This window comes from Crotalus tigris, unplaced genomic scaffold (genome assembly GCF_016545835.1).
Source record: "Crotalus tigris isolate CLP2741 ecotype Arizona unplaced genomic scaffold, ASM1654583v1 scf7180000017987.690289119674:8195010, whole genome shotgun sequence".
Classification (NCBI taxonomy): domain Eukaryota; kingdom Metazoa; phylum Chordata; class Lepidosauria; order Squamata; family Viperidae; genus Crotalus; species Crotalus tigris.
The window spans coordinates 3,950,732-3,975,346 of NW_024096758.1; the positions used below are offsets into that span (position 1 = coordinate 3,950,732).

Sequence of the window (24,615 nt, forward strand, 5' to 3'; positions counted from 1 at the left end):
TCCTTAAGCAAACACCTCCATCTTCATCAATACAGAAAATTTGACCCAATAGCCTTATCTCTACTGCCACCAAGTCTCTCTCATTCTATACAGTTGCAGTAATAATGACCCCCACCTCAAATGGCTTTCAAAACTATTACCATGCTGCACAATTATATTCTTTACACATCTTATACCAGAGTGCAAAATAAATAATATTTTTTCTGGGATATACATCTATGCAATTTATGGTGAGCCAAGCTGATTTCAGAGATCACCCAATTTCTAGCATTTTTACTATAAAAAATCTATATCATTGTCTTAAGAGATTCTATTAATTTCTGAAAATGTCTTAATTGTCAAGGGCAAAATGTTGTAAACTTCATCTCACCCATTTTGGGGGGAATGCAGTGTTGTACATGCCATTGATAAGCCATGTTTGGGCCTTCATCTAAAGAAAGCCGCATATCTCCCACTTTATACAGATGTTGATAGTTAATGAGCCTTCTCTAGCAAGATCAGATGGTCTTGGTCCCAATTGGAAGGGCAGAAATAAGTGCAACCTCCTTCCCCTCTCCTTGCATGGCCAAAAGGGTTTCAGAAAGAAGAAACCATATCCAGAAGGAATGTTAGGCGGAGCATAATGATATGGAAGTCTTGCCTTTCCCATCAGCTGACTAGAAAGGCAGTGAAGGTAGAAATGAAAAACCAATAACAATTGATTTGGTGTGTGGCAGCAGACAGCTGTCTCTGCTTCTGTTAATTGCAAAATAAAGCCTGTCTCATCTGGTTGGCCAGATGCAAGTCTCCTAATTTGAGTTTACTGTTTGGGAGGGAACAATTGTCTGTATCAGAAATGAACTGGAGTGATTTAGAGGTAAGAGCGTCTTTGAAGGGAGAGTGGTTGGATTTAGAGAAAGAGTTGATATGTGTACCATACCTGTGCTTTTACTTAAACTGTAAAGATTTGTTAGCATTAAGCAGCCTCTGGCCTATCCAGTAGAGGAGGAGAGGAGATAGCAAGAGAAGTATAGAAATTCCCATCCACTATAACATAATTTCAGTGCCTTTAACTTAATAAGGGTAAATGGGAGAAGAAAAGTAAAAGGACAAGGTGGGTGATGTAGAGGCAGGATAATCTGAACAGTATTTGAGCTAGACCTTAATTAGATGTCTGCAAACATTGGAGTCCATGACATATGAATACATGAATCACTTGGTAGCCATCTAAACAAAGATAGATATTCCACTCAGTGAACAGAGAAATCATGCAACCTGAACACTCTCCTTTATTCGTATGTTTTATTTACAAGGGTATCCGGGAGACGCAGAATAACTCATATGATGTACAATATCTGTAATATTTGCTAACAAAGTACTATTAAATTAGAAGGGGAATGGTCACAATGATGAGAAATATACAACAAAAACAGATTTAGGAACATGTATTTATATGTGTTTTGTCTGTACATATACACAATATGCTATTTTTTTTTCACTTAAGAACTGCATTCATAAAGAATTATATGTGAAAGAGCCAAATATTTATTAGTACAGTACGTGCAACATCATCTGTGATTAATCAATTTAAGTACCACCCAATTCCAAACTAACTCTGGGCAATGTACAATAAAACCAAACATAATAGAAAATGCAATAATTATAAAAGAAGATTTTTAAAAAAAAAAAAACAACAAGAACTGGTTAACCACATCTACATCTTCAAACAATCTCACCGATGCAAGTCTTCAGCCACCCTAATCCAAGACCTCTTGTTGGGAAAGAAGAAAATAAATATAGGTAATAGAAAATCTTCATACAGAACTTTAGGAATTAACAATGCTGCCCATGTCATTTGCAAAAAAAGAATTTGAAGCACTGTAAGTCAAGGAGAAGACTTAAGAGGCTACACTACTGTCATTGTAGAACCCAGATGTTTGTGCAGAGATTAAGTAATTCATTCCAGAAACTCAGCTATGTGCCAGTTTAGATCATATGGAGACAAGCAAGGATCATGCGGTTCTTGAAAGATTCTCATATGTAGATATTAACGTTTCAACCAATAACAGATTATGTAAACATAAAAGGAATCTCAATTAATATGCAGATTATTTTTAAAATTTTATTATTAACTTCTGCCACTTTTATTCAAAAGGAGTACAATTGCCTGATTCCACTGAAGATGAATTCTCCCTTTAGGCTCACACAGAAAGGAGTTTTCTTTTAAGATGGCAGCTGCTGCAATGGTTTTCTGCCTAATTTTTAAGAAATCCTGTTTTCCTCTCCCTTGATGCCTGCTTTGAAAAATAGACACTTGAGCTAAATAGTGTTCATCATAATATGCAGAGCTGAACAAATCTGCTTTATGAATTGTCATATCCTCATCGTTCCACATGTACACCCACACTCTTTTTGTATATTTTTCTTTATACATTTAAATTCATTTCCCATTCCAAAAGCTCCTGAGGCAAGGGAGTTTTGCCATCTGCCAAGGTGGATATCGTGAGTAGGCATGGAAAATATGATTGCTTTTTGATTATCTAAAATGCTAGTACCAGGTTAACCCCCAAATGGGAAGAATGGTGGATATTTAAAAAAAAACCTTTTTTGTCCTCAGCCTAAGAGTCTCATTGTAATCTACAATGAGACTTTTCTGCGGGTGAAGTTTTGCAGAAATAGCACCTGCAAATCATGAGCTGGGACAAGTGGAGATTATATGTTTATGGAAATAATGGCTTAAATTCATCCTTTACAGCTTACTGGGGGAAAATATCAAAATTCAATTTCAAATGGAGGCAAATGATTATCATAAAGCAGGGAACATGCATTTACCATTGGCCCAGCAATCCACCTAAATTAGACATTTGTCAAGGATCCTCAGGGATTGGAGAAAAATTCTAAAATTCTAAACTAAGTTGAGGTATGCAAATAGAAATAATTCACATTCAGGAGAGTTACAAACACACTGAGTAGTTAATAAAACATTGAAAACAAAAGTATTGTAAGAATAAAACAAAAAAAATCACGAATGGTAATCACATGACCCTGGGATGCTGCAACTGTCATAAATACTTGCCAGTTGCCAGGCACCCATATTTTGATCATGTGACCCTGCCAATAGTGTGACAGTTGTAAATGCGAGGATTGGTCATAAGTCACTTTTTTCAGTGCTACTGTAACTTTAATAGGTTATTAAACAATTGGTTGTAAGTCAAGGACTACTTGTAGAGATTAAAAGTATAAGGAAATAGACCAGATTTTAAATACCTATCTTCACTATTCCTGTTTAAAACACATTTGTACAGATGGAGGAAGTACTGTATTCTGTTAGGAGTTATTTTGGTTATATTTATATCAACAATCTTTAAAAGAGTCCTCAAGACTTTTGCTACTTTATTATTTTTCAGCCAATAAATGCAATTCCCCTCATTTTTAAATATTCCAAAGAAAGATACAATTTTACAGTGTTTTATTGTTCTTAAAGTAGCAGCTAACTACAAATTGAATTTCTCCCGTTGCTTTGTTGTATATGTCCTGGGAAGATTGGATGATAAAACTGCACTAATGTAATTATTCAAGACTATTGTGTACTTACTTCAATTTCTTTCTCTGCCTTGGCTGTTCCGGAGAACTATTCCCTGCAGCTGGAGAGGTATCAGGATTTCAAAAATTAGATGGCATTATAACATACATTTTTACATAGGCAATGTTTAAAATTAATTCAGTAGAAAATGTTCCTGCTGTTTATGAGAAGAAGCTCATAAAATTATTTTGATAGAAAATGAAGACATTCCAGAAAAATATGCCTGCATACATTTTGATCTCTTCGCAGGAGAGGCTGCTATGATTCATAGTTGGGAAGAGTGAAAGTGAAATTTTAGAAAATTGAGGCAGAAACTCCACTGAACTCAGTGAGACCTAGGGACAGATGAGAATTCCAGACACTGAAGTTAATGTTTCCCTTATTTTAAATCTTAAGAAACCTGTTTTGCATGGGTTTGGGTTTGGGTTTGGGTTTTGGAATAGATCAGGCTTCTGTGGCAGAGGCTCCAGGTTGCGAATGCTTTTACATCCCACTCTGCTCTGTAAAAGGCAGCACATAATCCCCTATATTTTATTCCTTCAACAACTCCGTGTAGTAAATTTGATAACTTCAGAGTCACATATGCAAGGATAGAATGTTATTTGTCCTCCATGCAGGAAATATAATGCAGTATACTGATAAAGGATTAGATTGGGATTGAAGAGATTTATTTACTTGCTGCCCATCTCACCATGGGGCTACTCTAGGAGGCTTATAACAGTAAAAACAGAGAAATGAAAAGAAGTGTAAACATAACTGTAGTAATGTAATGGAACTATAGAATGAACCATGAAAAAGAAAACAATGACACGGTGATATGAGAATAAAAGATGGGCAGGTAGGATCCAAGTTCAAATCCAGACTCAAGATGGGAAACTTCCTAGGTGGCATCAGGCCTGTCTTTATCACATAATTTGCAACATCTCTTTATAGTCACTTGTTTCTTGACTTTTAGCTCAGTTCTGTCATCTATTCCTCCCAAATCCATGACCCAATATGATATTTTCCTGTTGGATCACCTGGCTTTACATTTAAAATGGTGCAAAATTCCAGCTAAAATCTGCTTTTTCCTCTCCTTTTCAGACACACACTATCATAATCTTGTCAGCTGTTCCCCACAACTCATAGAAAAATAATCTATACCAAAACTATATCCTGTATCTCTTAATCATAAAAAGGCCAATTGAAGCTGAAATTTCCATCATCAGAAATCATTTCATCATTTTTCTTCTGATAACAAAATGTTTTGCTGGTCCTACCTCCATTAAATGAATTCAGAAGGGAAGCTGCAGAGACCTTCTCCTATAAAGACTTTGAGAGCTAATAAAGATCCTCAGATAGGAGAAACCTAATCCAGAGATCATATAAAGCTTTACATAAGGTAGAGTTGCATAGATCAAAAGCTGCTTGATCCCATCAATCTAGAAAACATTGCTGAGATTGGGGTAATCTGTTGCCTTTTATCTGAGCTGTGCCCAATATCACAATCCCTAGTACCACATATTTATTTTATGAGTGCAAGATGTGGCTTGTGCTGCTGATCACTACCCTGGCATGCTTACAGACATTATTATTATTATTATTGATCATCAGACAGTCAGCCAGATGTTCAGACTGGATTTGGCATTTTTGTCTACCTATCAAGTCCTTACCAAGGACCTGGGATAGGTAGATATGGATGTTTGAATTGAAGGTATTACAGATATCGTTGCAGGATGGATGTTCCTAGTAAGACTGCCTTTTGCAATTGACTGATAGCGTATTTGTCATTGCCAGTAGTGTTCAAGTGGTGCTCCAGTTGTTTTGGGATTGCACCCAAGGTGCCTATTACTATTGGTACTGCCCTTGCTTGCCTTTGCCACAGTCGTTCTATTTCTGTTAGTAAGTCTTTGTATTTTGTTATCTTCTCCAGTTCTTTCTCATCTATTCTGCTCTCTCCAGGCACTGCCATGTCTACTATCTAGACTTTCTTATTGATAGTTGTTAAGTCTAGGGTGTTATGTGGCAGGTGCTTATCTGTTTGAATTCTAAAGTCCCAGAGCAGCAGCAACAACAACAATAACAACAACAAAAATAAATAAATAAATAATAAAAAAACCACAGGGATAGACATTATTTGGTGATTTAAATAGATTGGTTCATGAATGTAGTATTTTTAATGTCTCCTTTTCTCTGCCCTGATGCTCCTTCCTCTTCTCCAGTTTGTGAAGTTTGCAAACATTGAAGAAGACACCCCATCTTATCACAGGAGCTATGACTTCTTTGTCTCCCGCTTCAGTGAAATGTGCCACTCCAGCCATGATGACATGGAGATCCGGACAAAGTAAGTAGATAGAGACTCTAAAAAGAGTGCAGAGAAGAGCAACAAAGATGATTAGGGGGCTGGAGGCTAAAACATACGATGAACAATTGCAGGAACTGGGTATGTCTAGCCTAACAAAGAGAAGTGCTAGGGATAACATGATAGCAGTCTTCCAGTGTTTGAGGAACTGTCACAGAGAGAAAGGAGTTAACCTATTCTCAAAGCACCTGAAGGCAGGACAAGAAGCAATGGATGGAAACTTATCAAGGAGAGATCCAACCTAGAAGTAAGGATAAATTTCCTGACAGAACAATTAACCACATGGAAGTTGTGGGTGCTCCATCACTGGAGGTTTTTAAGAAGAGATTGGACAGCCATTTGTCTGGAATGGTATATAGGGTCTCCTGCTTGGGCAGCAGGTTGTACAAGAAGATCTCCAAGGTCCCTTCTAACTCTCTTTTTCTGTAGATCTAAATGGATCCTGGTGGCTTTAGCAGCCTAAGAAATTCTTGTTTTTCTACTTTTCTACTACTTTTGTCTTCCCAACACCCGTTAATGGTGTTAACCAGATAAAAGTGTGTCCTAAGCTTGGTTACTAATGACTGTGATTAGATTTTTGAAGAGCATAGCCTGCTGTTCAGATCTCTTTCTTAGGTTAATTTTATGATTCAGTTTACTGTGCAGACTCAGAAAACGGATACATTTAGTAACAAGGTTATATATATCCTGCAGATAAAGCCATGTGGTAGCTTTACACAGCATGTTAAGCTCTTAAAGCAGGTTACAAAATTTCATGGTGTGCCCAGCTATTTACACAGATATTATTCATGCTATTCCCTTTCAGGGTAAGCAGCATTATACCAAACATAGAAAAGGCATAAGAAATAACCAAAGATACTAAAATATGAAAGAGAAAAAAGGAAAAGAAGAAAATGCTAAATCTAGGTTATAACAACACCATTAATTCCATCTTCATACATTATCTTCTGTCCTTGCAAGCTATTCTAGTTTCCAGCACAGACATATACCACCAGATACACTGCCTTTCATTCTTAAACCTCTCTCTTTTTAAAGACTTCATGAATTCCATCCAGTCACAACTGAATAGGATGTTTTATGATAATTCTTTAAAAAAATTTCTATCCATTATCATGGCCTATGTGAAGCAGCATAAGTAGAATATAGTTGATTTAGATTTCCTTTCCTTCCCCATGCCTTTAAGCTTACTCTTTCTTATTTCCTTTCTGTGCTTTGCATAGTGCAAATTACTTAGTCTGATGGTACCTAGACCTATGTACTGTATATATGTACTGTATGTAAATATAAACCATATAAATATTTATTTATATCCCACCTTTATTATTTTTACAAATAAGTCAAGGCAGAGACCACACACAATATTCCTTCCTTCTCCTGTGTTCTCCACAACAACAGCCCTGTGAGGTGGATTTGACTGAGAGAGAACAACTGGTCCAAAGTCACCTGGTTGGATTTCATGGCTAAGGCAGGACCTGAACTCATGATCTCCTGCTTTCTTATAATATATATTATAATATATATATTATAAGAACAAACTGTAATATAAGATATAGAATGATTTACAGTAGTATAACAACCATGTTTCTACAATAGGCTAAACCACAAACTAAACTCCATTTTAATAAAGTCTAGCATGCTATACTAATCAATATGTAGCAACTAATAATTGAATATTGCAGAAAACCCTATCTTTCAATCGGTGGAATTGAATAGTAGTTTCCTAGATTCACTTTGCATTCATAGTCGCTTTCTAAATTCACTTTGTAAGTGAAAGCAGATTTTCAGCTAGTGAGCATCAGTATATAATTTCAAACAGTGATGTCTTGGGGAGAAATCCTTTTTTTAATGGCCAAACTCATGATATTTTCAAGATTTTAGATTAAATAAAAGAGAGAACAATAGGCGCCATCTAGTGGTATAAATAGATGCTGAGTTGCCATTGCACCCCCTCAAACATAACAATTCTCGGGAGAGGAAAATGTGCTTTTTTTGCCTTCCAAAAACAGCCAGCAAGACATAGAACTGGTGTGTTGGAGTATTCCCCTCCACACCATTCTACCCCCATGAAGTTTGTGAGCACATCTGTGGGATCAGCTCCCCCAGTTTTCACCATCAATGGTGATGTCCATCTTTGACACCACGAATGTATCTCTAAACTTTTTCCTGTGATTCAGTGTTTGGAACCTAAATAAATTTGGGAACAGCCAACAGTACCTGCTGTTCTAAGGGCAAGCAAAAGTAACAATGAGAAACATTAATTCTTCCTTGTATATCATTTGTTTGCATATTATTGGAGAGGCTGCCTTCCATTCTCAGGTTTTCTGGGGCATGTGGCAGTCTAGAAATTCTGCATGAAGGCAAGAGGGGGTGTTCTGAATATGTGTGATTAGCATTTTAAATAGTGGTGATGTTAATCCTAAAACAGCATCTTAAAGAAGGAAGAGACTATTTAGGCTGTGAAGTCTTAATGAAGTATTAGTACCACTTTATAAAGCCCTAGTAAGACCACACCTCGAATACTGCAGCCAGTTTTGGTCACCATATCACAAAAAAGATGTTGAGAGATTGGAAAAAATCCAGAGAAGAGCCACTAAGATTATCAAAGGCCTGGAGACTAAAACATGCAAAGAATGGCTGCAGAACTTGGGTTTGGCCAGTCTAAAGAAGAGGGGAGACATGATAGCAGTGTTCCGGTATCTGAGGGGCTGTCACAAGGCAGAGGGGGACAGGTTGCTCACCAGAGCACCAAAGGGAAGGGCAAGAAACAATGGTTGGAAGCTGATCAGGGAGAGAAGCAATCTGAAATTAAGGAGAAACTTCCTGACAGTGAGGACAATCAACCAGTGGAACAGCTTACCCCCAGAAATCGTGGGCGCTCCATCACTGGAAGTTTTTAAAAAGAGACTGGACAATTATCTAACTGAGATGGTATAGGACCTCCTGCTTGAGCAGGGGGCTGGACTAGAAGACCTCCAAGGTCCCTTCCAGCTCTGTTCTATTCTAAAGTCTATTCTGCTAATAAAGACCGCCTTTTTATCCCCTCTGTCCCTTTTTTCAAATATTCAGTAAGCTTTTGTTCTACTATATTAGCTTTTGGTCTCCCATTTTCCTTCCCCACTGTGATTGTGCTTTCAGTATCTCCCTTTCTAGACCTCCTATTTACATTTATTATTAGATTTTTGTCTTGCCTTTGTTATTGTTTTTGTTCAGCTCAAGGCAGGATGACAGTATTATATTTAATATTCCCACCTCCTGTTTTTCACACAACACATATGAGGTAGGCTGGACTAAGAGAGAATGACTGGCCCAAAATCACCCAGCCAGTCTTCATCCCTATTGGAGCAGAGAAATTCTGATTTCTAGTGCAGCAGTTTAACGCTACATCAAAGTGGTTCTCAAGTCAGTTAAAGCTAACTGAATCTTTTCTACTTTCATCCTTCCTCTGAAAGAGAAATTTGTCAACAAGAGAAGTCGAGAATTTCTTGAACCATGTTTGGCAGAAGCTTTGTTTTCCAACAGATGTGATGATGGTTATAGTTCTGCATCACTAATAATTCATACCATTTTAGAAGATCTGAGAAGGATGTATATCTTCACTTCTCAAGTAGTTAAGTACAGAACACATTCTTCACTTAGAATAAACTCCCCACCCCAAGCTCACCTAACAGACTATTTGTGAGCTCATTCTTTATATTCCTTCTACCTTCTTACTCTTCAAGAAGCAGTGTTACAATAAACTATAGTAGACAGTTGCTTAAGAGTATCTTTGTCATCCATTACATTTGAGTGCCTAGTCACTTCAAATACATAGCTTCCCTAAGCATGTTTTTCTCTTTCTCCTGTTGAACTTCCGTAACAAACGCCTAGTATAGTAATTTATACAGAGATGTTGACCCCTGTGTTGTTAAACTTTTGTCAAGGAAAATTGAAAAAGAATGCAGTCCCGCCAAGAAAGACAAGATCCATAGCCTGGAACCAAATCCCTCAATCAATTAGACAGATGAGTCAGGCCTAATACAAAAAGTCTCATTCTGTTGTAATGGTTCGTGCCTTTTCTAATTCGTCATGGTATGCAAACTCAGGCAAGTATTTGCTGCAGACTTAAAACCTGTTTGCTTGTGTTCCCAGGACGCTATGAAATGAAATAAATAAATCTGCTTTTCCAAACTTGAGTGTAAAACATACACAGAATGGTTTTCCAGTGATGGTATCCAACATTAAGTTAGTTTATAGGCAGAAAGAATAGATGTAACAGGAGCATTTCCTAATTCAAATGGCTTTAAAATCAGAAGGAGCAACTTTGGCTAAGTTGAACTTTCATTTCAATACAGGTTTTCCAAAACTTAAAATGTCCCCTCACGGTGTCCAAGCTGTATTTGAAGAATTCCTGATTAGACTTTCCTAATTAGCTTGACTCCATTATCAAACTGCTCTATAAAGAAAAATGCTACACTGAAATCCAGATACAGTCATTTAAATCCACTCCATCTATCTTGTCTTCGAGAACAGCGAAGCACAAACTTTGCACCCTCCAGATATTCCAAGCATGCTTTGATATCTTCATTACTCTGCTCTTTTCTATACTGGTTCCTTCACTTTTAATTAATGAGTCTTGTATTCCTATCCATCTGCCATTTGTAGCAATTTTTCAAGTTAGGTGAGATAGGTGGGATTAAAAGCTAAAAAAACAACTGAAGAATATGAATCTCTTCAATCAGTAGGCCCCTCAGCCTTTCAAGTTGTCATTCCTGCAACATCGCAAGAATCATATAACAGAATTCTGGGTGTGTTCATCATTTTATCTGTGGAAGTTGTAGTCACCGAAAGGACACGTTTCATAGAGAATCCCCCTTTCCTTTTGATGAAGATGATTCTTTCTCACAAAAGGATTAATCATGAGTAGTAGAATCTGATGCATATTATTTACTGTCGTCCAACTGCCTCAGCCATAGCCCCTCTTAAGAGTGATTCATCTTTTCTTGCCCTCCTCTTCCCCACCTACCAAGCACTGTGGGTTGTTGCTATCTTAGATCTATTTTAGCTACTGCCCACCATCATGCTCCCTGCTGTTCTTAGGATGAGCTCTGTCCTACAATTAATCTGCTAAGGATGTGCTTTAATTGTTTCTCCTTGCTCTTTGATAAATATGGAAGCCTAGAAAAGCTTTTCAGAAGCTGAGGGATAAGGAAAAGCCAAGGCTAAGGGTGAAGGTGGTAATTTACAATATAATACACCAGAGGGTCTTTTGATGTAGTCACCTAATTAGTGTAGTCACCTAACACTAGTTGCCTCTTATTAATGCTGTTATTTTTATTCTTTTCTACATGTTTTGGAGTTGTGGGTTGGGGCAAATGCTGTCTTCTGTCACATTAGGGTTAAAATTCTGTGCCTCCTGGTTTGGCAGGAGGTTCAGAACAGATTAATAACAGTATTATTTCAGTTGAGTTTTAAATTTACTGATGAAATTCACTACCATGCCAAATATTTGAATAGATGCTTAGATTTTTTAATCTTTATTTTGAGGGGGAGAGGAGGACGTTACCATAAGGTACTATGTTCCAGAGCAGAGCATCCAGTATAGAAATATTAAAATAGCCATTCTATTAATTACATGCTCAAATTGTACATGCATAATGCTCAACTCAGGTGTGTTATTCTTATATAATGTAATATTAATGTTTTTTATATTTGTTAGTAATTATTTCTCTAGCTACTGGTATATTTTTAATTCCACTTTCACCAAAAGCCTCCGAACAGATTAGATAGTTTTCTCTCCTACTCCCCTTACAATGATTTCATCAGATTCATTAAGCTAAGAGAGGACTATGGACCAAGATTAAAATGGCCAGCTAAATTATGTAAAGCCTATAGAAAAATAAGGATTTGAACTAGGATGTTCTGAGTTTCTAACTGGTCTGCTGCTACCATAATCATCTTTGTGCATTGAATTTGCCTATTTCATTGTTTGTACTATTTAAACATAAGGAACAGTTGTTTTTGCTGTGGTTCTTGATACCCAAAATGCTTTTTAAAAAACTTTGTTGCAAGCCATTGTTACCACAGGGTCTCTGTTCTAATTGCTGGAGAATTACCAATAAACTCCTACCTCTCAAGCACTGAAGTTTTCAAACAAACTTCCTTGGTTCACAGTGCCCTTATAGCAGTTCCCAAACTGTATGCTCTTACACCCTGGCTGTTGCAACTAATTCACTAACAGTTATTTTTATTAAATAGTAAAATATCCCACAGTGCCTCTATGCATTCAATGTGACACCCTGGGAACTATGGCCCTAGAATATCCATGTTCCGTATCTTTCAGGAGCCAAACATTACAAAGAGATACAAATATAAAGAAAACCCCATTTCCTGCTATCTTCTTTAAATTAGTCTTTTATTCCTAAAGGATTCGGATGTCTGGCATCAAAGGACTACAGGGTGTGGTTCGGAAAACAGTTAATGATGAGTTACAGGCAAACATCTGGGACCCTCAACATATGGACAAGATTGTGCCTTCATTGCTCTTCAACCTTCAACATGCAGAGGAAGCAGAAAGGTACCTGGAATTGTTGTTACTGTTCTTGCAAACTTAGACTTTGCTACTTGTAAAAACCTAGAATTGGAAATACGTCAGAGTCTTGCCTAGCAAATTTGATACCATGAACCCTATAGTGCCTAGCTTGGTCTTTACAGAAAGTAATTCTTTTTCTCATTTTGGATATGTGCATCATCTGCTCGTCAAGATGTAGGTTACATCCACACTGATTTACTCTTGGGTTCATTTGTTTTCTGCTTGAACTGTAACATTCCTACTACGGTCTCTTGCACTGTTTGTCTTTTTCCATATTTGTCTCTATGTTTGTACAACTAATTTAAGTGATTATATCATGCATCTAATACATAGGTGTATATTCTGACTTTCCTTTAGACCAAAGGTAGCATACAAGTTTTATCCTCACACCATCTTTCTGAAGAAGTTCTTCTAACCTCTCTATTAAACTGATGCAAATTTGCTGCCTTCACTGTATTTCCAAACAATAAATTACAGAGTGTAACAATGTATTGTATGAAGAATTTACCTTTATCTATCCTGAAATTCCCACTATTCTGCTCTATCAAAGTCATGGAATTATAGAATTATAGAAGATTTATGGAATAGAGAGAAATAGTTCTATTCACTCTGCCGTATATCAGAGGTGGACAATCTATGGCTACAAGCCACAAATAGCACATTGTGTTGACAGACTTCTTCCCAGAAACCTGGAATTGTTACACTGACCTTTGGAGTAGATGGTGAAATTTTAACCGCATGATTTCTCATTATTTTGTCTGCAAAGGTGAGAATGGGACCCATGAAGCACTAGAAACCCTCTTGCTGTGATTCAGGCTTTCATATAGCCTGCTAGAACAGTGCTTCTCAACGTTTGTGTGACGGTGACCCCCGTCACACAAACGTTCTGCGCATGCGCGGCGCTGCGCGCATGGGGGTGGGGCCCCATGCGCGGCGCGCATGCGTGATGGCCCCCCATGTGCAACGTGCATGTGTGACAGCCCCCCATGAGTGACACGCATGCACGGTGCCGCCCCCATGCGCGCCACGCATGTGCGGTGCCGCCCCCATGCGCGGTGCCCCCCATGCGTGGTGCCCCCCATGCGCGGCGCGCGTGTGCGGCGGTGCCCCCATGCGCAGCGCGTGTGCACGGCGGCGCGAAAAATGGCGGATCGCCGCCTTTGGCGACCCCCCAAAAATGGTCGATCGACCCCAAATGGGGTCGCGACCCATAGGTTGAGAACCGCTGTGCTAGAACAAACATGTTCTCAGTTTTGAGAGGATCATTCTGATATATTAGCATGCTATGAGGAATATGCAATTAGGATTTTCTTTAAACTAAGGGGAGAAAATTTACAGTAATTCAAGAATAGATTAAGTTTCCACATTCAATCCTTGACAGTTTGCAGGTTGGCTTGGAAAGAGGCTTTGACTGAAATGCTGGAGAGTGATTGTGCTCAGAGTACACAATTCTGGCTAGCAAGACTAAGATTTTTTTGTAAGGATATGTCTTGCATTTCTAAATTCCTATTTTGGTGTGATTCATTGTCCTGACACAGATTGTTATACGGTTTGCGTTCATTAGCTCAATTTTTGTACAGAGACACAACAATGACTCAGAGGAGGCTATCCGGCTAATTTCTGCATGATTCATTAAGTGTCTATATGATTCTCAAGATGTGGATCATATGGAAAGTTGTGGGCATTGTCTGCAGAGAAATAAACATTTCCTTAACTGTAATGCTTTCCCACTAATACAATATTTATAAGGGAAAGTGTGTCTCCAATTTTCATTCCATTTGCTGAGGGAGAGGAATGAGCACTTCAACCTTCCAAAGTCTCTTTTTAAGCAAAACTAGGGGGAAAAAAATACTACTTGCATATTATCTGTGAAATGGATGCTTGACATTTAAGTTGCAGCTGCTTCATTTTCCCTTCCGTTTCCTTTAGCCGTTCTCCTTCACCCTTGCAAACAACGGAGAAGGAGAAAGAGAACCCAGCAGAGTTGGCTGAACGATGTTTGAGGGAGCTCCTGGGTCGGGCAGCCTATGGCAATATCAAAAATGCAATCAAGCCTGTCCTCACGTAAGTCCCTTGCATTGTGTTCTGTATCTGCCGCAGTTTCCTTTTTGAGATGTTTATCAAAACTGGGTGAAAGTAGTGCATTGAATTTCTTCTTCCTCACACCTAATGGGCAGACTCATGGGTTGAACGATGATGATGATCACCATCATTTGTACTATGTTTTCATTCCAATATTTTTCAAGAAATTTGGGAATAATTGCCCAAAGTGATCTCATCTTATTCCCTTAAATCAGACATGTCAAACTCGCGACATCACGTGACATCACGAGACGTATCGGGACAGTTTTGCCATTGCCGGCAATGGGGTGGGCGCGGCTTCCACGGGCCGGCAGTTTGACACCCCTGCCTTAAATCATAACAAGGCCGTGAGATGATTTAGATGTGATCCCTCTAAAACAGGGGTGTCAAGCTGCCAGCCCTCAGGCCGGATGCATCATGGCGAAACCGTGCCCACCTCATTGCCGGCAATGGGAAAAAAGTTGCAATACATCACGACATGTCACGTGACATTGTGAGTTTGACACCCCTGCTCTAAAATACAGAGCCGAGGTGGCGCAGCAGTTAGAGTGCAGTACTGCAGGCCACTTTAGCTGACTGTGTTCAGCAGGTCAACGGTTCAAATCTCACTGACTCAAGGTTGACTCAGCCTTCCATCCTTCCGGGGTAGGTAAAATGAGGACCCAGATTGTTGGGGGCAATGTAAATATATATATACATTGCTTACTGGTGTACACCGCTTAGAGAGTGCTTGCACTTAAAGCGGTATATAAGTCTCATAAATAAATAAATCTGTTGCTCTGGCTGTGGTTCACCCAACATGCTAAGATGACAACTTCCTCAGCCATAAACTGGCCTTCATTTTAGCCTCTTCTGTCATGACACATTAAATCCGGTCCTTGATTCTCTAACAGTGTTAATGGTATTTGAGCTAAAGTGCAAATCCTCAGCTTTTAAGCCCTGCTCCTCTCCTAATTAGTATCTAGGGTAGTGTATAGTAAACCTTATTAAAACAAGTATAGGAGAAGCCATCTAGTACAATTAAATAGTGGCATTAAATGTAGAAACCAAACATCACATAATTTTTAAAAACCCAATGCGATACAACTATTTTTACTTCTCTCTAATGCTAAATAAGGAAGGAACTTATCCAATGAGAAAGGAGTTGTTCTAGCACTGGGGCAGTTCTGACCAAAAGGCTCCTATTTCTAGATCAACCAGACTAGTTTCTAGAGTAAAATAAGCTCCTCTGAATGAATGTATCTTCTCAGTCATTCATTTTTTCATTTATATACTTCCCCAATCTAAGATTCCAGAAGGTTCACAACTTATAAAATTACTGACATCATAAATAATAAACATAATTCACATAAAACTAATTTTAAAAACCTAATAGCAAACAGAAAATTAGCAGCAACCTTACTGGGGATAGTGTACCTCAAAAACTCAGTGAAAAAAAATAAGACCTCAGGAATCTAATCTGTTCCATAAGATTGGTTGGCTATGAAAAAGGCCTGCTTCCGGACACACATAACCACTACCCCATATATCCTGAGAATGATCAAGATACAGGTAGTCCTCGACTTAGAAATCACAACTGGGACCAGAATTTCCATTGCTAAGCAAAGCAGTAATTAGCATATCCAATTTTAAGACCTTTTTTGGCCATGTTTGTTAAGCAAATCATTGCAGTTGTTAAGTGAATCATGCAGCTGTTAAGCAAATCTGGTTTCCCCCATTGACTTAGTTTGCCAGAAGCCAACTGGGGAAGGTCACAAATGGTGATCTCATAACCCTAAAAGCTGCAACCATAAATACATGCCGATTGCCAAACACCCAAATTTTGATCACATGATAGTAGGGATGCTGTAGCAGTCATAAATGCAAGAACCGGTTGTAAGGCATATTTTTCACTGCAATTGTAACTTTGTACAGACACTTAAAACACTAAAAACACTAAAAACAAATGGTTGTAAGTCATGAACTACCTATACTCTTTTTTCCCCTGCCTGTTTATCTTTACTGTTCCTGTTTATCAGGATGTTGGTAGCTAGGAAGAATGAGATTTTGACCGTTAATTTTCTTCTTTGACTTTTAGTTGTATGTTTTAAATAGTATATAGATAGGATTTATCTTTATGAGTCTAAGTAAGCAGGGAACAACATCAGCAAGTTCCACTCCCCCATGTACTAATCTAGCCTTAGATTGAAACATTTGCAAGAAAAAAAACCAACCTTGGAGAACATTGAGAACCCAATAATGAACTTCTCTGGATTGACCCTATTATTTGTTCATCCAGACCATGATTTAGGATGTCAAAGGTCTTTCACAGACTACTTGGGGACTAATTCTCTAGAAACATCTGGGTGCTCCCTTTAGTGAGAATAATGGATCTTTATCTACAACTGCCTTTGGTTTGCTCCAACTTAAACTTATTTTTGAAAATAATTGCCTCTGACCCCAGGGGAGACAGCCATTATTGGTTTAAATTGTTCTAATTTCTCTTCATAGGAGAGAGGTCTTTTTACATTTAAAAAAATTAGCTAGGTTTGGATTCGTTTACTAATTTAAAGCTATTGATCTTTGAAAATGGTTGTCATCTAATTTCTAATTTAGATGACTACATCAAGTCTGCTACATTCTTATCTTTTTTTTTTCCTTTTTATTTTCCAAAAGCCATTTAGATAACCACTCTCTTTGGGAGCCAAATATCTTTGCAATCCGTTGCTTTAAGATCATCATGTACTCCATTCAGGTGAGATCTGCATTAAAGGGACATTTCTATTTTCTGCTCCTACAGTATAAGGAAATTTAGTTTCTACTTCAGCAGCAGCTCTTTCATCAGCCAGATGAAATGACATAAGCTTAAACTTCAGGCAGAATTTGATGAATATAAACTCTAGCATCTAAATATTATTTGTTTGTTTGTTTGATTGATTGATTGATTTTTATCCCACCTTTATTATTTTACAAATAATTCAAGACAGCCACATATATAATGCTTCCTTCTCCTAATATTTTCCCCACAATAGCAACCTTTTGAGATGTGTGGGATTGAGAGAGTGTGACTGGCCCAAAGACACTAACTAGCTTTCATGGGACTAGAACTCTCCATCTCCTGATTTCTAGGCCAACACTTTAATCACTACACCAAACTTTTCATGACCCACAGTAGAAACAACACTGTTTGTTTATAAGATTGATATGAACACCCATCTTAAAAGACAACTCTGGATGGCTCACAGCAACAATAAAATGCCAGAACTATAAAACCATAAAAACATACAACTGTAAAACACAACCAAGATCCTGTGGCTTGTTCATCCTCTTGAGATGTCCCAACAACCAATCCAAGATACCATCACTCTGCCCTAGTGTCTGGATAGAAAGTCAGATATTGATGGCCTTCTAGAAGGCTATAAGGTTGGGCATCTGCTAGATCATGGGGAGAGAGGGTTCCATAAAGTAACAGAAGACACTGAAAATGTATGCTTCTGAGGTCCCACTACATGGCAACATTTCAGTCAAGTATTTACTATTGAAGAATGCCTGCCTATCCAATCTGATAGGATGGGCAGATGCTTTTAGGGAGAAGCAGTCCTGCAAATAACCTGGCCCCATGGTCTTTAAAAGTGATTGCACCCGGAAGGAAACTGAGAGCTGGTGCAGCTCATACAACAGGTGCAATGTGGATGAATCCAAAAGTGCCCAGCTTCCATGATTCAGTATGGAATCCCATTCCTCAAAAAGGTTTAAATGCTCTCATATATGTGTTAGGTTGAAAAAATGAATTACGGGATACATAAGCTAAGTTCAATCATGCACCCTAACCACATATGCACCCATGTTCAGTAGCATGACAAAAGATTCCAGGTAAATACTGATTTAGCACATAAAGCTTTTCTGCCTCCAACCCAAATGTAGAGAGAGGAGGAAAAGTTAATCAACATGAACTTTTTGTGCATATCGTGTAATTTTTTTTGTCTAGTATTGTAATCATGGGTATTTTGTTTTCATTAAATAGTAAAATATTCTAATCTGGGAGGGAGAGAAGGCAGAGATGTGCAGTGAAATATACGTGTGCTACTTATGTGGAGTATGAAGACTTTAGCACCATTACCTTTAGCTTCCATAACTCACTTCTCAGATTGCTCTTATGATATCTACAGTTCATAATGTTATTTCCCCATCTGCTCTACCTTTTCCTTTTTTTTTTCTTTATATCTAGCCACAACATTCCCATTTGGTGATCCAGCAGCTCCTGAGCCATTTGGATGCCAACAGCAAAAGTGCTGCCACTGTGCGGGCAGGGATCGTGGAGGTCCTCTCAGAAGCAGCCATCATTGCAGCTTCTGGATCTGTTGGTAAGCAGCCTGGATGACCTTCAAAAGGGTATCTCTTCAAGAATCAAAGTTCTCATATTCCAAAAACTGAATTTCCCCAAAGGATAGTTAATATACCGATCAACCTATTTGTAGACAGAAACCTAGGTGGGTCAATTAAAAAGATTGATCAAGAATAGTTCTTTGGGAGATATTTCAGAGTAGCCAAAACTAGACTTTTAAGAGAAGCCTGATGGATGAACTGACTTTTAAGAACAAAATAAGTACATCGTATTTAACAAGAGAAGTCGTTTTTTAACTCTGATGAGATTTATAGGGCAACACAAGTAAAAGGGCTAAGATTGAAGAACTAGAAGGAGAACATCAAATCTGTCCAGGAATTCTCATTTTTTGCATCAAAATACCTTGGATAATTCAATTGGAATATAGATGTATTCAAATCCTTAGGCAACAAACATCTCCTTTTTGTTGGGATCCAGCCCAAAAAAAAACCGTTTTATGCACTGAAACCTACAAATGTTCTTCCTTCCAAAGATATATTCTGTGTTGCTTCTAGGACCAACTGTACTGGAGGTGTTTAATACCCTTCTAAGGCAGCTGCGGCTGAGTATTGATTATGCTTTGACCGGTTGCTATGATTGTGCCATTGCTGGTGGCACCAAGAACATTAAGGAGCATGAAGAAAGAATGTTCCAGGAGGCCATAATCAAGACCACAGGTATGCTAAATAGCCCCAAGCATTTTTGCTCAGAAACTAGGAAGATGAGACTATTGGTTTTATCTAGCACTGCAGATGCTTCCTTCCCCATCACAGGTTTCCATTAGTCTTGTAAATTTGAATGAATCCTGCCAACTGTTTATTTCATACAAGTTTAACAAAGACACAATGATAGGAAATTAAAAACTGCATCTATTTTTTTTATGCTGCAGGTCTTGCTTTTATTCAGAGAAAGGGGAATCAAAGATATAGAAGCAAATTGTTTGTCTGCTTGTTTGTTTATAAAGGATGAAAGTTATCACTGATCACCACCACTGCCAGTATATCAAAACTGTACTTTAATCTGATATTTCAGATTCTTCTACATCTTTGTACAGGAAACTAGTAACTACATATCATTAATTATCTCCCAAACTCAACCAATTTCTATACTGTGTACTTTTGGTAAAGCACAATTCAGATGTGAAAGTTTCATCTTCTGTTACTAGGTACAAATCTGTCAGTTATGTCTTTGGTGTTGGAAGGAAGGAATAAATGCACTAATTTTTCTATAAGCATTCTCAAAAAAGGAAATCTATTTAGGTTTTTAACCAACTCCGTTGCTACTGTTGATTTTTCTCACTACAGCAAAAGCAAACTTAAACCTGTATTAGACTCCTCTTTAATTCTTTATCTTGCCATTTAGTTGAATTAGAACGGTTTTATTTAATTCCCATTAGCCCCAGACAAGATGACCTTTAAGTCGTGATTGAGAAATCCTGAATTAGAGTCAAGTTTGCAATCCCTTCGTGTTACGGAAACTGTTTTATTAGATTTGCCTCTGTTTAGCTTCTTAAAAAAAATTAACTCAGCCCTTTTCCTCCTCCTTGATTGCTCATACACAGTAATAATTAGCAATAAAAAAACAGTTTCAACAAGCAGCCTGTGCCTTCAGAAATAAATTCCATATTAAAATAATGAAAAAACATGATGAGCCATTTAAAGTCCCAATGGGACTATTCTACTCCTACAATGGGTGAGGGATTGTTATTTGGATGCATGCTATGTTTTTGCATGGTTCACAGTTCAGTATAATCTCTTGAGATTTTTTTAGGGCTAACTGCAGTGTTTCTCAACCTTAGCTATTGTAAGATATGTGGACTTCATCCCCCAGAATTCCCCAGCCAGCATCCCTAGTTAGAAGGATTTGGAGAAGGATAACTTGGGGAAGAAACTCAACATTGGAAAAACCAAAATCATGGCATCCGGCCCTCTCAATTTCTAACAAATAGATGGGGAAGAAATGGAGGTAGTGACAGATTTTATTTTCCTGGGCTCCAAGATCACCACAGATGGGGACTGCAGAAATTAAAAGACGCTTGCTCCTGGGGAGGAAAGCTATGGCAAATCTAGACAGCATACTGAAAAGCAGAGACATCACCCTGCCATCAAAAATGTGTATAATCAAGGCCATGGTTGCAATGTATAGATGTGAAAGTTGGACCATAAGAAAGGCTGAGCGACAAAGAATTGAGGCCTTTGAACTATGTGCTGGAGAAAATTCCTGCGAGTCCCTTGGACTGCAAGGCGTTCAAACCGGTCAGTCCTAAAAGAGATCAACCCCAACTGCTCTTTAGAAGGCCAGATCCTGAAGTTGAAACTCAAATACTTTGGCCACCTAATGAGAAGGAAGGACTCACTGGAGAAGAGCCTAATGCTGTGAAAGATTGTGGGCAATAGAAGAACGGGACAACAGAGAATGAGATGGCTGGATGGGGTCACTGAAGCAGTAGGCGTGAGTTTAAATGGACTCCAGAAGATGGTAGAGGACAGGAAGACCTGGAGGAATGTTGTCCATGGGGTCGCGATGGGTCGGACACGACTTCGCAACTAACAACAACAACAACAACAAATTTGGGGAAGACCTTGGTAAACTATTGTCAATCTAAGTAGATATTTCTGGGTTAAATGAGCCCAGGATGAACTGTGTCTAAGTTCACATCACATTTGCTTAGTACAAGGTTTCTGCTAAAACTTTCTGCAAGACAAGAACCATTCCTTGACATTTGTATCAAAAGGCACACGGAACTCTGCTGCCTTTATAATGAATAGACATTTAAACAGTATTAGACCAGTTAGCTTGATCTGGAAGCAAGAGTTCAATGCGAATGTTCTTATTGCCTTCCAAGATAAAACTTCCTGGAGAATCTATTGCATAAATGATGTCACCAATAATACTTAGTTGAGTTTTACTCTAAAAAGGAATAGCAAGTTCTCTATTTTTTCCCAGATTTTTCACCTTTAGATAATCCAGAACTGTGCTAATTATGGGAAACTTTGGGCCCAATCCACTGGCCTTGAGATTGGTGGGGAAGATAAGGAGCTACCCCTTCTCTTTTCCTTCTAATAGGGTCTTTGTATGGAACATATATGATTCTCTGTGGCATGTTTTGCATGCCTCATACTAAAGCAGCAATTTGATGCTGCTTTGGTGCAAAAATGGTGTGACTCCCATTGCACAGGGAAAGTATTCTTTTGGACTTGGCAGTGAGAACCCTGAACTAATTTCCATGCGGCATTAAGCTTGGTTTTTAATCCACACAAGCAAGATCAATTTTGCCAATAGAATATTGTCTTTGTATGACAGTCCCAGCTTCTGTTGTCAGTCATGTGTAGTGTACTTTATAAGTAGAAAGATTACTTTATGAAGCTGCTTTCGGCCCCCCTTCATCCTTGCCTCATGGGAAAGCTAAGGTAGGGTAAATTTGTGGCCTTCCAAATGTTGCAGAATTGCATTTACTGTCACCCCAGCAAATGTTAGAGATGAAACAACAGCAGCAATATTTGGTGGACCATATGTGGCCATCCATATCTGCTTTTAAAGTTAGGTACTAGAAAGCTAACTGGAAGCTAAGCCTGGTACTTACTAAACCATAATGCCTGGATTCCCTGATCTTTGCTGTATGGAAATAGCAATAGCACTTAGACTTTACAACACTCTCTAAGTGGTTTACTGAGTCAGCATTTTGTTCCCAACAATCTGGGTCCTCGTTTTACTGACCTTGGATGGATGGAAGGCTGAGTCAGTAATGAAGCAACTTCCTTAGTAGTGAGGGGAAAGCCCCCTGCGCTCGCTGATATCGGTGCTCTTGAAAGTCTGTTGGTTCTAACACTGAGCAGATTAAAAACTATTCTAAGGCTGCTCTGTAGCTCCCACTAAGTCCTAAGTAATAAATGTGATGTGTATCCTCACATTAAAATCTAGAAGGAAAGCAGAAGATAATATTTGTTTACGCTTCACTTTTATGCTCTGCACAGCCAGCAGAGGTCACAAAAGACTTGGGAATCCCTGAACACCTGCCAGAGAGGGAGAGAAAGAACGAAAGAGAAGGAAAAGAAGAAACTGTTCCAATTATTTCCTGAAGTTTGGGGATTATAAGCAGGCAGTCCTCTGCGGAAGGAGAGGTTTTGAAGCTGTCTCATGGGGAATAAACCTGAATATTCTTCAGGTTAAGCATGCATTCTATGACTCCTGCCCAAGAGTCTGATCTAACTTGTCTCAACCAGCTCTTTATAGTTTTACATCTAGTCCATCAGACTCAACTCATTGAAAGAGAGTGCAGGAAGGTCTGGAACCATTTCAGAAGTGGTCCCGGTCTCTTATTTTTAACACTTAGTTTTCTTCACTCTATCTTCTTCCTTCAAAGTGCACACATTTGCATATATGAGTATATACATGCATGTTCATGCATTAAACCATTGAGCGGTGTGTTTTTAATAAGGTGCTTTGCTAAAAGAGCACTTTATTGTTGAAAGGTTGATTGGCTTGATTTTTCTGCTGCATCTTTATTGCTGAACCAAGATAGTTCAAGAAAAGGGCCATTAAAAAAATGAAGAGCTTGGCAATCTAAATTAGTCCAAAGATCCAGCATATGTGTGGTTCTCCACTGTTGATCCAGCATTACATTCATATATGGCCAAGCAAGATTTGAAAGTAGTATCTCCACAGCAACTTATACAGCAACTCATAGCAAGACTTGACCTCTCTTACTTGGGAATCTGGTTTGTGGCTTCTCATTCTGATAGTATAAGGAGGGGTTTTTTTTCTGGCATTAAGAAAATCTATACTTTCTTGCCAGTGATTATTTTTTTTTTTTTTTTTTTTTGTCCTTTCTATATTGGGTTCCCACACCAGCTCTGTGCCTTTCCTCACCCCTACTAGACTATCTTGCATGCTTTTCCTGCTCTGTCTTTTCCCAGGTTCTTTTGCCAGCACTCTGCCTACCTATCAGAGGTCGGAGGTCATGCTGTTTATCATGAGCAAAGTTCCGCTTCCTTCTCTGCATCACCCTGTAGACATGGGCAAAGCTGGGTGAGGACAACACTCTTTTTCACTCCTAAATCCCTTCTTTTTCGTTTTCCCTCCTCTCTTTTGATTTCCTATCCTTCAGTCTAGACTTCCCCAGCTTGAAACCCCTCTTTAAGTATATTGGATTATGATTCCATTATTATCACACTGTGATTGGCTGTGCTATCTAATAATTACAGCAGTATTATTAAATACTATAGGGGATGCCAATTTGGGGCAAGTTTTTTTCTCATCCTTCTGTTTTTTTTTTCCCCTTCTTCCTTTCAAGATCATTTTAATAATTGTTTTTTTAAATAATAATTTTCTGTCTTAAGTGTCACAATGCAAAAATTGAATGGGAAGATATTTTAGTCTTAAAGAGCATATAATTTTGTCCAAAGAATTGCGTAATTCCTTGTCCATCTTCAGCTTCATCACATGTAATCCAAGCAATTACTCATTAATTTATAAGTCATATTTCATGTATCTTTGGGTTGTAACTTTTCTAGCTCAATATAATTGAATGCTCCTTGATGTCAATGTCTTGTCAAAAGCCCATACAGACCACTTTTTTTCAGCCTTGGCCACATGAAGATGTATGGACTTCAACTCCTAGAATTCCCGAGACAGCCCTGCTGGGTTAAAATCCACACATGTTCAAATGGCCACGGTTGAGAAACATTCTTACTAGCTTT

The 24,615-nt window shown here is 38.4% G+C and overlaps 1 protein-coding gene across 5 annotated transcripts in view; it reads left to right on the forward strand.

Moving 5' to 3' along the window:
• The window catches only part of EFR3B (EFR3 homolog B), a 114,270-nt gene that overhangs the window by 71,795 nt on the left and 17,860 nt on the right, over positions 1-24,615 (forward strand). For all 5 annotated transcript variants that reach the window (XM_039346019.1, XM_039346020.1, XM_039346018.1 and 2 more), the window contains exons 5-11: positions 5,764-5,885; positions 12,307-12,456; positions 14,401-14,535; positions 17,209-17,287; positions 18,761-18,896; positions 19,432-19,593; positions 23,833-23,944. In XM_039346019.1, coding sequence (XP_039201953.1) covers positions 5,764-5,885; positions 12,307-12,456; positions 14,401-14,535; positions 17,209-17,287; positions 18,761-18,896; positions 19,432-19,593; positions 23,833-23,944 — 896 coding nt within the window. The remainder of the gene's footprint in view (positions 1-5,763; positions 5,886-12,306; positions 12,457-14,400; positions 14,536-17,208; positions 17,288-18,760; positions 18,897-19,431; positions 19,594-23,832; positions 23,945-24,615) is intronic.